The 16,055-nt window shown below is 45.9% G+C and overlaps 1 protein-coding gene across 2 annotated transcripts in view; it reads right to left on the bottom strand.

The window, feature by feature from the left end:
* Positions 1-816: 816 nt before the first annotated feature.
* EXD2 (exonuclease 3'-5' domain containing 2) overlaps positions 817-16,055 on the bottom strand; it is a 34,553-nt gene continuing 19,314 nt past the window's right edge. For both annotated transcript variants that reach the window (XM_063948008.1, XM_063948009.1), the window contains 5 exons: positions 4,236-4,516; positions 3,817-3,923; positions 3,149-3,284; positions 2,704-3,060; positions 817-2,022 (listed from right to left, as the gene is read on the bottom strand). In XM_063948008.1, the coding sequence (XP_063804078.1) occupies positions 1,806-2,022; positions 2,704-3,060; positions 3,149-3,284; positions 3,817-3,923; positions 4,236-4,516 (1,098 nt within the window). In that variant the 3' untranslated portion in view covers positions 817-1,805. The remainder of the gene's footprint in view (positions 2,023-2,703; positions 3,061-3,148; positions 3,285-3,816; positions 3,924-4,235; positions 4,517-16,055) is intronic.

Raw genomic sequence — 16,055 nt, 5'->3', positions numbered from 1 at the left:
GGGCACCCACAAAACTGGATCGGCCGCATAGACTCTCCATGTCTCATCTCTGTGTATAGAGCAAAAGAAACAACCACCTAGAAGGTAAGTAGCATACAAAGGGCTGTTGAGAGGTGGCCAGGGCCAAGGTACTGGGGGCATGACCAGTCTGGGAGGCTTGGCCACATCCCCTCAGAAAAAATACTGCAGTGTGCTGCAAAAGGGAACAACCACCCCAGGCAACAGTAACTGCCCTCCCCACAGCACCCTTGAGCTTGCATACAAGCAGATTTCTCCATAGTGTCCACCAGGCATTCCAAATCCCAGTCCTGAAGGCACACGAACAGTCCAGGTTTTAGTGATAACTATGCTTGAGCACAGGTGACTTAATTAGTACCTCTAAATTTGATTTAACCACCTGTGCTGAAGCCTGGATTTCACTAAACCTGCACTGTTAGTGTGCTGTGAGGACCAAATTTGGAAATGTCTGGTGTACACTATATTGTTCTCTTCTTTCCCAGTACATGTGCATAAGAGATCTACTAATTCTTTGGGCAGCTGTATATGCCTTCACCTCTAATTCAAGTTGCAAACTTACAACTGGGATCATTCTAGTTCAACATCAGTTGTCATGCCACATGTAGAACACCTCTGCCTTATGTCTATGTAATGAAGCAATGTTATTACCATGGGTTAATTAGGAATACATCTCCACAAATCTGTATAGATTTTAATCTTCCAGGCACTTCCCATAATAAAAAAAGTGAATAAAAAAAAAAAAAAAAAAAAATGTAAACTCACTATATAAATTTTAAGAAAGACAACATGGAACAAAAGGAAATTTATATAATTTATATTTTTGAAGAAAAAAAAAGTCAGTACTTAAAGAGTCAAATATCAGATTTCTCCACACAAATATAATAAATAGGTCACATGGGAGAAAAAAAAAAAAAAAAGGCAAAAATCAAACCGATTCACATAAACAGGGAGTCCATGTATCAGAAATATGGCTCAGCAGAAATTACCATAATGGGAGAGAAACCACATCCCTTAAAGAGACGCTAAGCCGGAGAGAATAGCTTGTGATTAAAAGTGTAGTTTCCTTCACATTCTTTGTGCTCAAATTTGCATACCTGCTCAGTTGCTAAAGTAAAGCAACAGATGTTTATTTTGGGCCCGTGACTTGGGATTTATTTAAAAAAAGAAAAATATATTTGATACCAAGCCAAATTACATTGTAGAAACCCAACGCATGAGAAACTCATTAAATGATCTGCCTACTTAAGTTACACATCTAGGGTCCTTTGACATTAGACACTAGGTGGAAGATGTACCAACAACCAAACAAACACAACAGAAATATATACATATAAAAAAATTGATACACTTAATTAGGCATAGTCCTCTTCATTATTAACACAATTACACTATTGCGGCACTGAAAACACCAACAGGTCCTCAAATGCTGCAAAAAAGGTAAAAATAGCTTCTAATAGGCAACAAGTTTAGGTCACCAAGTCAAAAATAAATAGATCTTTGATAACAGCAAAATTTAAAAAAAAAAGAAGAAAAAAAAAGAATTAACCTTTAACCCCACAAAACTGGGATGAGTTTCAAAACCAGGCATGGATAATGACGTCCCAGTGTTGCCGAATGAAAACTCCCAGCACATTCTTTATCCGCAACTGGAACGGCATTACGGTGTATGTAAAAGGGAAAGCTACTGGTTACCCATTACTGGTCTGAATGGTTCTGGTAGAAGTCAGTATTCTTAGCAGCACTTAACACAATCTGTCCGTTTTGTTGTCCGACTTCTCACAACAGTCTTATCCAAGGTGGATGGGTAAATCTTCACCATACTTCCTGATCAGCTTACTGTGGTTATGGTCAACAGACCACTGCTGTGGGAGAAATTTGGGCTGCATGTTGTCCAGGAAGTGTTGGCGCCAGCGTTTCTCAAGTTCCATTAGGGATTTCAGGCCATCCTTTGCAAAGCACTGCACCACTTTCAGTCCATGTGGGGTATAGGTCTCGTTACAAATTCTAAAGGAAAGGAAAAATAAAAAATAAAATTTAAACTTGAGGAGAAACACCCTTCAGTATTAGAGATAAACTAGTTATCACCTACAACAGAGGTTTTCCACTACAAATTCCCCATCCTTTGCACCAGTTTAGAACTACAGCCAATATCCAATTACAGTAATAAATACGGGATTAAAAGAAACTCTAAAACAGGCATGGCTAACCTGTGGCACTCCAGCTGTTGTGAAACTACACATCCCAGCATGCACTGCCACAATTTTACTATTAGGGAATGCTAAAACAGTGGAAGGCATGCTGGGATGTGTAATTTCACAGCAGCTGGAGAGCCACAGGTTGGCTAATCATGCTCTAAAATAATGCCCATTCAGACCGCCCTAGTCCTCAATATCTCTGCATTAGAAGCAGCGGTGCTGTGAACAAGACTGTACGGAACTCAGTCACATGAGTCTCCAGACTTATGTATAAATATAAAGTTGGTCTCCTCTGGTTCTGCCCAAAAAACTACTGAAACAGTGTTGCACTTTTACACTCAGATTCTTAGGTACAGGTTTGGATGCATAATGTATAGGTAACAGTATAGTTACAGTGTGTAGGAAGCCTTCCATACTACTTCTAAAGCAGTTAGAGACTTGCCATGTACACCGATATGGATGTTATACAGACTCTGGAATGTCTCCTCACCTAGTCTCCAAACTTGCAGCCTCCTTCAGAGTTTCTTCAGTAACTTTCTCAGTGGCAAAAAAGGTTCTGATCTCAGACAGCAGCTCCGCTCTCCGGTTCTCCGGCAGCATAGCCGCGCTGAGCAGAGCTCTCGCAGCAGAGCGCACCTGCCTCCTTCCGGGATCCTCCAACATACGAACCCCCTCTTCACACCCGATTGGGGCAGAGAACTCTACAGCCAGTTGTTGCTTCAAGTTGCCGTCATAGTAATTAGACACAGCATGACAAGATGTGCAGAGTAGCAGGACATCATGAGAGTTGTGATCCTTCATCTGTATAGGGAAATGGCGCCTGTACTCGTGGGGCACAATGTTCTTCCTGTATGGGGCCAGGATGAAGATGAGCAACTAGTTAAATACAGTATTTGTTACTGTGCCATGGATTAGACATAAGGCTTTATACTCACCGTATATAAGACTCCCTTTTGCCACAGACTACACACAAATTTTCCTTTACAGTCAGATAATAGTCCACATTGGACTCAGGACGGCCAGAGGGCTCAAATCGCAGTCTCACAACAAATGGATCACTGCTAATCAGATCTAAGCAAACGAGACAGAACGAGGTCAGGCAGGTTGAACAGACTCGAACTTAGCAAAAAAATTCAAACATTTTTAATTACATAAGCATACATGAGACAGAACCAACTGTTTACAGCAGATTCCAAGACTAGAAGGGCAGGGGAAGTGGGAACCACTGGGGATCCAGTCGGAATACCAGCAGTCGAAATGACAATGCCAGAATCACGCCACTGATCAGGAATGTTGGCATCCCTAATGAGATCACAATGCCAGCGCCCCGACAGCTGGTATCCCGGTCAAGTGACTACCGGGCAGTCTGAGGTAAGCCGCGGCAGAGATTAGGTTTAGGCTGCGGTAGGAGAGTTAGGCGATGTTAGGTTTAGGCACCACTGGGGAGGGATAGCTGTAGAAAGCGAGGGCTAGAGAGTTAGGGATAGCATGCCGACATACTAAACAGTGGGATGCCGCGGTCGGTATTCTGACCACCGGCATCCCGTCCGCTGGCAATTCCGCTCAAACCCAAACCATACACCTGCACCCACAAATTATTTACCACCGATGCCTTTGTCCAGGTACCACTGGGCCTTCTTTCTATCACAGGTGCAGAGCGGCTGTCCATCAGGGGCATGAAGAAAGCAGTTATCATACAACGGTGACTTCCTGCAATGAGCATACAGCATGGAGTGAGGGAAAGCACCCTTATAAAACTATTCACACAGCTCTATTTGGACCTTTATTTCATGACCTCATTTAGTATATGCGAAAAAGTAACTGCCAAACTTACGTGACTCCCAATCTAGTACCACCTAGCCATCTTGTACCTAGATACAAGCTCTGAATATTTTGCCCCTTTATTCTGTCATTACCTCTAATCGCCACAGACTGCTGCAGTTAATTACCTTACCAGATGCTCTGCCTAACCACAGAAGATTCATGGGGGGGGGGGGGTGTGAAAAACAAACACTGAAATACCTTACAGAATATCCCACACCCAGAGGCTTCTTTTTGTTGCGGCGGGGATCCCTGCCTTCAGAGTTCTGACTTGACGGCTCATAGGGACCTTCTTTCTTCCTTTTTGGTCCCCCGTTTAAGTCTCCATTAGCAACGCCTTTCCCTTTAAACGGAGCATCAATTAACCCTTGGCATTTTCCCAGGAAGTATTCCCAGGGAGTGGGAGACTCTGGAGAAAAGAACCCAAGAAGTTGTAGGAAAAGGGCAACGGAAACCTGGGCATCGCGGGCAGCATACAGAACCTGGAAAACAAAACGCCATCAAACCTTACAGACATCAGCTTAAAGTCTTCAGTAATCAATACCTTTGTGGTTTACAAACAAAAACGTGGCTTTAATCGTGAAAATACAAAAAGTACATCCAAACCCCCTTCAAGTGTAAGTAATGTTAAAAGCCTGTTGATCAAGTCAGCAATATAACAGAAAAGTCCACTATACATTTATGCAAGACTGCAAAGAAAGCAGCACCAATAAGGAATTCATGAAACCCTTAGGAGCAGCGATACCTACTCTGTGCCTAGGAACCCAGGGGTGCTGCAAGGCTCTTGTAAGGGTGACTCGAGTTGGTGGTTCAGGACCAAATCTCATTATATATACGGCAAAGTGATTAGCAAAACCAATGCTAGTGGTTGCCAATCAAAACAAGTGGACAATCTGAAGCACAACTGTACACCACATAACTGACCCTAAGGACATACCTCACAACATGACCTATTTTAGGAGGGACAAAATGCTGTCCTTGGACTTCCCTCTTGATTTACGATTATAATGGTCATGGCAAAGAGGGATGTTCAGGAACAGAGCATTTTGAACCTCCAGCAAAGTGTCATGTTGGGGAGGTATGCAAGGATGACAGCTAGGCCCAATCTACTTAAATTTTGAAAGGAAAAAAACAAAAAACACTATATTAAATTTATTAAACTTTTATCCTAAGGGTGCCAAAGCTCCCAAACTGGGCGGGAGTGCGCTGAGTTTCCTGCAAACTGATTGGCCTCTGAGAACCTTCAGTCTGGTCAAAGTATCAAACTTGTAGAACTTAGCAAACGTGTTCGAACCTGACCAAGTAACTGCTTGGCAGAGCAGTAAAGCAGAGACACCCTGGGCAGCCGCCCAAGAAGAACCCACCGACCTAGTAGAGTGGGCCTGTACAAACTTTGGAACTGGCAATCCTGCCGTGGAATAAGAATGCTGTATAGTGAGTCTGATCCAGCGTGCAATAGACTGCTTTGAAGCAGGACACCCAATTTTATTGGGATCAGAATGAACAGAAAGTCAGATTTTCTGTGACAAGCTGTTCTCTTTACATACACCTTCGAAGCCCTCACAACATCCAAAGACTTTGAAGTAGCAGAGGTGTCCATCACAGCTGGAACCACAATAAGTTGGTTGATGTGATAAGCAGATACCACCTTAGGAAGAAATTGCTGACGAGTTCTGCGTTCCGCTCGGTCCTCATGGAAAATTAAAGTAGGGACTCTTGAGAGACAACGCCCCTAGCTCCGACACACGTTTTGCTGAGGCCAACAGTGTGACGGTCTTCCACGTAAGATACTTTACGTCGACCTCTTGTAACAGTCCATACCAGTCCAACTGGAGGAACTGCAGCACCAAATTGAGATTGCAAGGTACCGTGGGAGGCACAAAGGGAGGCTGGATGTGCAGAACACCTTTCAAGAATGTCTGGCCCTCAGGAAGAGAAGCCAATTGTTTCTGAAAGAAAATGGACAACGCCGAAATCTAGACTTTAAGGGTACCTAGGTGTAGGCTCACATCCACTCCCGACTGCAGAAAAGCAGATGTCCCAGATTAAATTCCACCGCAGAATACTGTCTGCTCTCACACCAAGAGACATACTTCTTCCATATACGGTGGTAATATTTACTTTCCTGGCTTGGATCATAGTCAGGATGACTGTCAGGAAACTCTCCTGGTTAGAATCAGCTATTCAACCTCCATGCCGCTAAACATAGCTGCGGTAAGTCTTGATAGACTAACGGGCCCTGTTGCAGAAGATCCTCGCAAAGAGGTAGAGTCCACAGATCTTCAAGGAGCATCTGCAGAAGGTCCACGTGACAGGCCCTTCTTGGTCAGTCCGGAGCAATGAGAATTGCTTGAACCTTTTCCATCTTATTCTTTTCAGAATTATTGGGATCTGAGGAAGTGGAGGAAACACGTACACCATCTGGTAGACCCATGGAGTCATCACAGCGTCTAATGCCACTGCCTGTAGGTCTCTCGACCTGGAACAATACAGCTTGAGCTTCTTGTTGAGACAAGAGGCCATCATGTCGATCTGTGGATACCCCCCACAGACATGTCAAGCACCTGAACACGTCTGGGTGAAGGCTCCACTCCCCCGGGTGCAGGTAGTGTCTGCTGAGGAAGTCTGCTTCCCAGTTGTCTACTCCCAGAATGAAGACAGCCGACAACGCCACAGCGTGTTTTTCCACCCAGAGGAGAATTCTTGACACCTGACATTGCTGCTCTGCTTTTTGTTCCACCCTGTCAGTTTATGTATGTTACATTGTCCGACTGGACTTGAAAGGCCTGATTCCGAAGTAGAGATGAAGCCTGCAGGAGGATGTTGTAGACTGCCCTGAGTTCCAAGATGTTTAGTGGAAGGATGACTTCCTGACTTGACCATCTTCCATGAAACTGCACCCCTTTGGTGACTGCTCCCCAACCTCTGAGGCTTGTGTCTGTAGTTAGCAGAATCCAATTCTGAAACCCGAACCTCGACGAGGTGAGAAGTCTGCAGCCACCACAGAAGGGAGATTCTGGCTTTTGGCGATAGATCCTCTGGTGCATGTGAAGATGCGATCCGGACCATTTGTCCAACAGATCCAGCTGTAAGGCCCTCGCATGAAACCTTCCGTACTGAAGTGCCACCATTTTCTCCAGAAGGCGAATGCAGAGATATACCGAGATACGGGCTGGCTTCAGGACAGCCCGAACCATCGACTGGATTTCCATAGCCTTCTCCAAGGGAAGGAACACTCTGAGACTCTGTGTCAAGTATCATACCCAGGAAGAAAAGCCTCTGCGTCTGTTCCAGGTGAGATTTTGGCAAGTTCAGAAACCACTCGTGATCCAGGTGTAGTCTGGTTCATAGGCGAATGCTGTCCAACAACCGCTCCCTGGACTGTGCCTTTATCAGAAGATCGTCCAGGTATGGAATTATATTCACTCCGTTTGCGGAGTAGAAACATCACTTTGGTGAACACTCTCGGTGCCGTGGATAGACCAAATGGCAGGGCCTGGTAGCAGCAGTCCTGCAGTGCAAACCGTAGATAAGCCTGATAAGGCGGCCAGATCGCAATGTGAAGGTACACATTCTTCATATCTAAAGACACTAGGAATTCCCCCTCCTGCAGACCTGAGATCACCGCTCTCAGAGACTCCATCTTGAATTTTTACACTCGTAAGTACGAGTTCAACAACTTGAAGTTCAAAATCTGTCTTACTGAACAGTCCGGTTTCGGTACTACAAACAGGGTGGAATAATATCCCTTGTTTTGCAGATGAGGTGGAACTGGAATAATGACCTGAATTACCAGTTTCTGAATGGCGTTCTGTAAGGTTATACTTGCTTCCTGTGAAACTGGTAAGCCTGATTTGAAGAATCTGTGAGGTGGGAGCTCCTAAAACTCCAATCTGTAGACCTGGGAAATAAGATCTATGACCTGGCATGATGTTGTCCAGATGTGACTGAAAAAGTTTAGTCGGGCTCCCACCTGAGAGTCCTCCAGGCATCAAGGTCCAGTGTCATGCGGAGGGCTTTGAGGAAGCATAGCTTGAGCTCTGTTCCTGTGAACTGGCAGTTGCTGGTTTTCGTGATTTACCTCTAGCGCCTCTGGTGGCTGTAGAACAGGTTTTGTCCTTGAACTTCGAAGTCCGAAAGGACTGTAAAAGTAGGTCCTGAGTAGGCTTTCCTGGCTGGGGGAGCTGCAGAAGGAAGATACGTGGACTTACCCGCAGTAGCTCTGGAGATCTATTTGTCTAGTTCAGTTTCTCAAACTCGGTCCTCAGGACCTCTCACAGTGCATGTTTTGCAGGTCTCCTGACAGAATCACAAATGAAATAATTAGCTCCACCTGTGGACCTTTTAAAATGTGTCAGTGAATAATGAATTCACCTGTGCACCTGCTGGGTTACCTGCAAAACATGCACTGTGTGGGGTCCTGAGGACAGAGTTTGAGAACCTATGGTCTAGTTCATCTCCAAATAAGGCCTCTCCTGTGAAGGGTAGGCCTTCCACACCTTACCTGGAGTCCGCATCGGCAGTCCACTGGCGTAGCCATAAGCCTCTGCGTGCTGACACTGCCATAGCAGGGGTGCGTGCATTATGCAAGCCTATTTATTTTATGGCTTCCACCATAAAATTTGCAGAGTCCTGTATTTGTTGCAGGAGTAAAACAATCTCCCCCTTAAGCAAGGTACCTAACCCTTCAATTAGGTTACCCAACCATTTTGCGATGGCCTTTGTAATCCACCCACATGCTATAGTGGGTCTCTGGGCCACCCCAGCAGCTGAATACAAAGATTTGAGTGTATTCTATTCTACGATCAGCAGTGTCTTTTAGGGAGGCTGCACCAGGACAGGCAATACAATTTTCCGTGACAGCCTGGATACTGATGTATCCACTGTCGCTGGATTTTCCCATTTATTTCTATCCTCAGGAGGAAAGGGAAGAGTGGATATCAATCTTTTCAGGATTTGAAATTTCCCATCAGGATTAACCCACGGTTCTTCAAACAGGGTATTTAATTCCTTTGACACAGGAAAAGTGGCTGAGGATTTCTTTTTTTATATTAAAATAAGATTCCTCAGTCTCCTCTGTTACCTTATCAGGGATATGCAGAACCTCTTGGATAGCCTCTATTCCCTGTCACAAGAGTAGCCTCCCCCACCTCCATGTCTGACCCCCTCAGAGTAAGACTGCAGGATACGGGCCAAAGAACGTTTATCGGACACATGGTAGGGGACTGAGACGCTGGTTTGGGTACCGAGTCTGTTCATAAACTCAGTCATCGATTGTCTTAAGTATTGCGTCTCTTTCTCATTGCGGGATAATTTAGTAGAAATATTGGAAATCATTCCCCTAATGGAATCCAGCCAAGCTGGCTCCGCCCCACTAGCCTGGGAAGGTACACTGCACCGAATACACTGTAGTGAACACCCTGGGGAAAAGGAACACTTTACCTTACATGAAACACTGACATACTGTGACAGCACACACACAGGAAAAGGTTAAATGCACAGTTAACCCACAAAGAGCCCTTGAAGAGAGACACAGATGGCGCTGTGTGCTGGCTCCAGGCTCTTACTGCTAATGCAAAGCTTAGCCGGGTCGCAGACTAAGTACCCAGATTGGGGACTTAGTACACTAGTAAGCGCTCTCCCCCTGCTATGACCACCAGGTACCGCTGAGGTAATCTGGAGTCTCTCCGGAGGAGCTGCGCGCCCCTGTCAGTCAGCGTCTATGTCCACTGCAGAGGGAAAATGGCAATGGTGAGCTGCTGGATCCACTCAGTGAAGCCCCGCCCCTTCAATGGTGTGCGGTCTTCCTGCTTTTTAATACTGGCTGAGGAAATTTTTAGTACTTAAAATGGAGTCAGTCATCTTAAATCTGTAATGCCAGTCTGGGCACTGTGTACACTCGTATAGACTCCGTTTGCTCCCTCAGAAGCGGTGCGTCCGCACGGTGCACCGAGTCTGAAGACTTTGCCGTCCCCTTAGAAGCCATGTGTCTTCGCACCCTCATGCCGCCATAATGGCCGGCAACCCGCTAACCGTGACGCCTGCTTAGTACTCAACACTCTTCTTTCTTCTGGCTCTGTTAGGGGTGGCGTCGTGCTGCGGGAATGTACGCTTGCCGTGGTGGGGCATGCGAATAGTTCGCTCAGGAGCTAGTGTCCTGTCAGCGGGGAACGGGACCATTAACCCTTCAAGAGGTAGGGCTGTTTCCTCCCCCCAGTCCCACAAAGCAGGCAGGCTGGTGCCATCCAGTCCAGCCTAAAAATAAATGAATAAAATAAATGCAGAAAACTATTCAAGAGCTTCCAGTGATGTGACTGGCTTCTCAGTGAATATTTTCTAAACCGAGTCTGGTAGGAGGGGCATAGAGGGAGGAGTCAGCACACTATCATTCTTAAAGTGCCCAGGGCTCCTAGTGGACCAGTCTATACCCCATAGTACTAAATGGATTCCCAGTATCCTCTAGAACGTAAGAAAAGAAAAAAAAAAAAAGAGAAAAAAAAACAAAACAAAAAAAAAACAGCTGATACTCTAGGGTGCAGTCTTGCAAGAAAGTTTGGGAACCACTGCCTTAGGATAAGGTCAATACACAAAATGAATTATGACAACCCCCTGTACATACAGTGCATCTGCAAAGTATTCACTGCGTTACACTTTTTCCACATTATGTTACAGCCTTATTCCAAAATGGAATTCATTCCCCCCCTCAACATTCTACACATAATACCCCATAATGTGAATAAAAGTTTGAAATTTTGGCAAATTTATTAAAAATAAAAATCACATGTACATAAGTATTCACAGCCTCTGCTTAATACTTTGTTGATGCACCTTTGGCAGAAATTACAGCCTCAAGTCTTTTTGAATAGGATGCCCCACGATTGGCACACCTATCTTTGGGCAGTTTTGCCCATTTATCTTTGCAGCACCTCTCAAGCTTCATCAGGTTGGATGGGTAGCGTCTGTGCACAGCCATTTTCAGATCTCTTCAGAGATGTTCAATCGGATTCAAGTCTGGGCTCTGGCTGGACCACTCAAGGACATTCACAGAGTTGTCCTGAAGCCACTCCTTTGATATCTTGGCTGTGTGCTTAGGGTCGTTGTACTGCTGAAAGATTAGCTGTCACCTCAGTCTGAGGTCAAGAGCAGGTTTTCATCCAGGATGAATCTGTACATTGCTGCCTTCATCTTTCTTACTATCCTGACTAGTCTCCCAGTTCCTGGCTCTGAAAAACATCCACACACCATGATGCTGCCACCACCATGCTTCACTGTAGCGATCTATTGGCCTGGTGATGAGCGGAGCCTGGTTTCCTCCAAATAAGACGCCTGGCGTTCATGCTAAAGAGTTCAATCTTTGTCTCATCAAACCAGAGAAATTTGTTTCTCATGGTCAGAGTCCTTCAGGTGCATTTTGGCAAACTCCAGGCATGCTGCCATGTGCTTTTTACTAAGGAGTGGCTTTTTGTCTGGCCACTCTACCATACAGGCCTGATTGGTGGATTACTGCAGAGATGGTGGTCCTTCTGGAAGGTTCTCCTCTCTCCACAGAGGATTGCTGTAGCTCTGACAGAATGACAATCAGGTTCTTGGTAAGCTCCCTGACTAGGGTCCTTCTCCCCCGATCGCTCAGTTTAGATGGCCGGCCAGCTCTAGGAAGAGTCCCGGTGGTTCCAAATTTCTTCCATTTACGGATGGAGGCCACTGTGCTCATTGGGACCTTCAAAGCAGCAGATTTTCTGTACCCTTCCCAAGATTTGTGCCTCGAGACAATCTTGTCTTGTAGGTCTACAGACAATTCCTTTGACTACATGCTTGGTTTATGCTCAGACATGAACTGTCAAGTGTGGGACCTTATATGGACAGGTGTGTGCCTTTCCAAATCATGTCCAATCAACTGAATTTACCACAGGTGGACTCCAATTAAGCTGTAGGAACATCTCAAGGATGATTAGTGGAAACAGGATGCACCTCAGCTTAATTTTGAGCTTCATGGCATAGGCTGTGACTACTTATGTACGTGTGATTTCTTAAGTTTTTTTTTTATTTAATAAAATTTACAAAATTCTCAAAAAAAACCCAACTTTTCACATTGTCATTGTAGGGTATTGTGTGCAGAACTGAGGAAAAATTAATTTCAGTTTGGAATAAGGTTGTAACACAGAGGTACCCAAACACAGTCTTCAAGGAACCCCAACAGTCCAGGTTTTAGGAATATCCATGGCTCAGCACAGATGGTTAAATCAAGTTGACTGGCGCTAATTAAGTCACCTGTGGCCAAGCATGGATACATTTAAAACCAGGACCGTTGGGGTGCCTTGAGGACAACGTTTGGGAACCTCTACTGTAACATAAAAGTGAAGCACTGTGAGAACTTTCTGGATGCACTGTAGGCTGCTACAGTGATAAGCAAGTCATAATTCTGTCAATAAGTAGATGTAACAAAGTTATGATATATGCACACAAGTGTCCAGACTCCCATTAAACCCCAACATGACGCAATCTGTTCAACCAACAGGTTTTAAGGGATAACCGACATCTGCAAAGGAGGTTTACTCGACTGAATGTCAGTTGGTGCATAGACAGAAAACATTGTACACATTAGGCCTAAGCTCGGTAGAGAACTCAACCACTGGTCACATTAGAGAAACAGACTTTTTGATCACTCACGTTTAAAGTTCCACTGAAAGGAGCACAGCTTAAACAGAGACACAATGCAGGTTAGTCTATTTTCTGTGCCAACAGTATATGAAGAGACACTATAAACCCTATTGTACAAAAGAACACAAACTAAATGCAGATATCCTTTTCTTGATCAAAATTGGAAAGAGCCATGAACCAAAAGTATCCAAACTGATCAGCCAAATAATTATGCCATCTGCTTACACAGGACCCAAAAGTACTGTTAGATTAAGCTTTTGCAATGACGCCATTTTAGAACTCACGCTAAATGCCAAACAAATCTCAGGGTTTCTCATTGAGAAATGTGTGCTGCTTGCAGTGTACCAAAATAAGATTTTACTTACCAGTAAATCTATTTCTCGTAGTCCGTAGAGGATGCTGGGACTCCGTAAGGACCATGGGGAATAGACGGGCTCCGCAGGAGATAGGGCACTTTAAGAAAGCTTTGGACTCTGGGTGTGCACTGGCTCCTCCCTCTATGCCCCTCCTCCAGACCTCAGTTAGGGAAACTGTGCCCAGAGGAGATGGACAGTACAAGGAAGGATTTTTGTAAATCTAAGGGCGAGATCCATACCAGCCACACCGTATAACTTGTGATACACTACCCAGTCAACAGTATGAACAACATAGCCTCGGTTCAACTGATAAACTATAACATAACCCTTATGTAAGCAACAACTATATACAAGTCTTGCAGAAGAAGTCCGCACTTGGGACGGGCGCCCAGCATCCTCTACGGACAACGAGAAATAGATGTACCGGTAAGTAAAATCTTATTTTCTCTAACGTCCTTGAGGATTCTGGTACTCCGTAAGGACCATGGGGATTATACCAAAGCTCCCAAACGGACGGGAGAGCGCGGATGACTCTGCAGCACCGATTGAGCAAACAGGAGGTCCTCCTCAGCCAGGGTATCAAACTCATAGAACTTTACAAAGGTGTTTGACCCCGACCAAGTAGCTGCTCGGCACAACTGTAATGCCGAAACCCCTCGGGCAGCCGCCCAAGAAGAGGCCACTTTCCTAGTGGAATGGGCCGTAACCGATTTAGGCAATGGCAAACCTGCCGTTGAATGCGCCTGCTGAATCGTATTACAGATCCAGCGAGCAATAGTCTGCTTTGAAGCAGGAGCGCCAACCTTGTTGGCCGCATACAGAACAAACAGAGCTTCAGTCTTCCTGATTCTAGCCGTTCTAGTCACATAAATCTTCAAAGCCCTGACCACATCCAGGAACTCGGAATCCTCCAAGTCCCGTGTAGCCACAGGCACGACAATAGGTTGGTTCACATGAAAAGATGAGACCACTTTTGGCAGAAAGTGAGGACGAGTCCTCAACTCTGCCCTATCCACGTGAAAAACCAAGTATGGGCTTTTATGTGATAAAGCCGCCAATTCTGAAACATGTCTTGCCGAAGCCAATGCCAACAACATGACCACTTTTCACGTGAGGTATTTCAACTCCACAGTTTTGAGTGGTTCAAACCAAGGTGACTTGAGGAAATGTAACACCACGTTAAGATCCCAAGGCGCCACCGGAGGCACAAAGGGAGGCTGAATATGCAGCACACCCTTCACAAAAGTCTGTACTTCAGGAAGAGAGGCTAATTTTCTTTGAAAGAAAATGGATAAGGCCGAAATTTGGACCTTTATGGACCCTAGTTTGAGGCCCAAAGTCACTCCTGTTTGAAGGAAGTGAAGTAGACGGCCCAAATGGAACTCCTCCGTAGGAGCAGCTCTGGCCTCACACCAAGAAACATATTTTTCGCCATATACGGTGATAATGTTTTAACGTCACGTCTTTCCTAGCCTTGATCAGGGTAGGAATGACCTCCTCCGGAATCCCTTTTTCCGCTAGGATCTGGCGTTCAACTGCCATGCCGTCAAACCCAGCCGCAGTAAGTCTTGGAACAAACAAAGCCCCTGCCGCAGCAGGTCCTGCCTTAGAGGATCTTCTGTGAGAAACTCTTGCAGCTCCGGATACCAAGTCCTCCGTGGCCAATCTGGAACAATGAGGATTGTTCTGACCCTGCTTATTCTTATTATTCTCAACACTTTGGGTATGAGAGGAAGAGAAGGAAACACACAGACCGATCTGAACACCCAAGGTGTCACCAGAGCGTCTACCGCCTGAGGGTCCCTTGACCTGGCGCAATACCGCTTTAGCTTTTTGTTGAGACGGGATGCCATCATGTCTATTTGAGGCAGTCCCCACCGACCCGTGATCTGTGCGAAGACTTCTTGATGAAGTCCCCACTCTCCCGGATGCAGGTCGTGCCTGCTAAGGAAGTCCGCCTCCCAGTTGTCCACCCCCGGGATGAACACTGCTGATAGCGCGCTTACATGGCCTTCCACCCAGCGTAGAATCCTGGTCGCTTCTGCCATGACCACTCTGCTCCTTGTTCCGCCTTGGCGGTTTATATGAGCCACTGCCGTGACATTGTCTGACTGAATAAGAACCGTTTTTCCCCGGAGCAATTCCTCAGCCTGATGCAGGGCGTTGTATATGGCCCTCAACTGCAGGACATTGATGTGGACACAAGTCTCTAGATTTGACCAGAGACCTTGGAAATTTCTTCCCAGTGTGACTGCTCCCCAGCCTCGGAGGCTTGCGTCCATGGTCACCAGGACCCAGTCCTGAATGCCGAATCTGCGACCCTCTAGTAGGTGAGCACTGTGCAGCCACCACAGGAGAGATACCCTGGTCCTGGGAGACAGGGTGATCCTTCGATGCATTTGTAAATGGGACCCGGACCACTTGTCCAAGAAGTCCCATTGAAAAGTCCTCGCATGGAACCTGCCGAAAGGGATGGCCTTGTATGAAGCCACCATCTTCCCCAGGACCCGCGTGCAATGATGCACTGAAACCTGTTTTGGTTTTAATAGGTTCCTGACCAGGGCTATGAGCTCCTGAACCTTTTCAACCGGAAGAAAAACCTTTTTCTGGTCTGTGTCTAGAATCAGGCCCAAAAAAGTTAGACGCGTTGTAGGGACTAGCTGGGACTTCGGTATATTGAGAATCCAGCCGTGTAACTGCAACGTCTTCACGGACAGAGACACGCTGTCCAGCAACTTCTCCCGAGATCTCACCTTTATGGAGGAGATTGTCCAAGTATGGGATAATTGTGACCCTCTGCCTGCGCAGGAGCACCATAATTTCCGCCATTACCTTGGTGAAAATTCTCGGGGCCGTGGAATGCCCAAACGGCAACGTCTGAAATTGGTAGTGACAGTCCTGCACTGCAAATCTCAGAAACGCCTGATGAGGGGGGAATACCGGAACATGAAGGTAAGCATCCTTTATGTCCAGGGACACCATCCAATCCCCCGCCTCCAGGCTGGCG

The sequence above is a fragment of the Pseudophryne corroboree genome, chromosome 12 (assembly GCF_028390025.1).
Source record: "Pseudophryne corroboree isolate aPseCor3 chromosome 12, aPseCor3.hap2, whole genome shotgun sequence".
Taxonomy (NCBI): domain Eukaryota; kingdom Metazoa; phylum Chordata; class Amphibia; order Anura; family Myobatrachidae; genus Pseudophryne; species Pseudophryne corroboree.
Note: the sequence above shows the minus strand (reverse complement) of the source record. Positions and strands in the feature narration are given on the sequence as shown.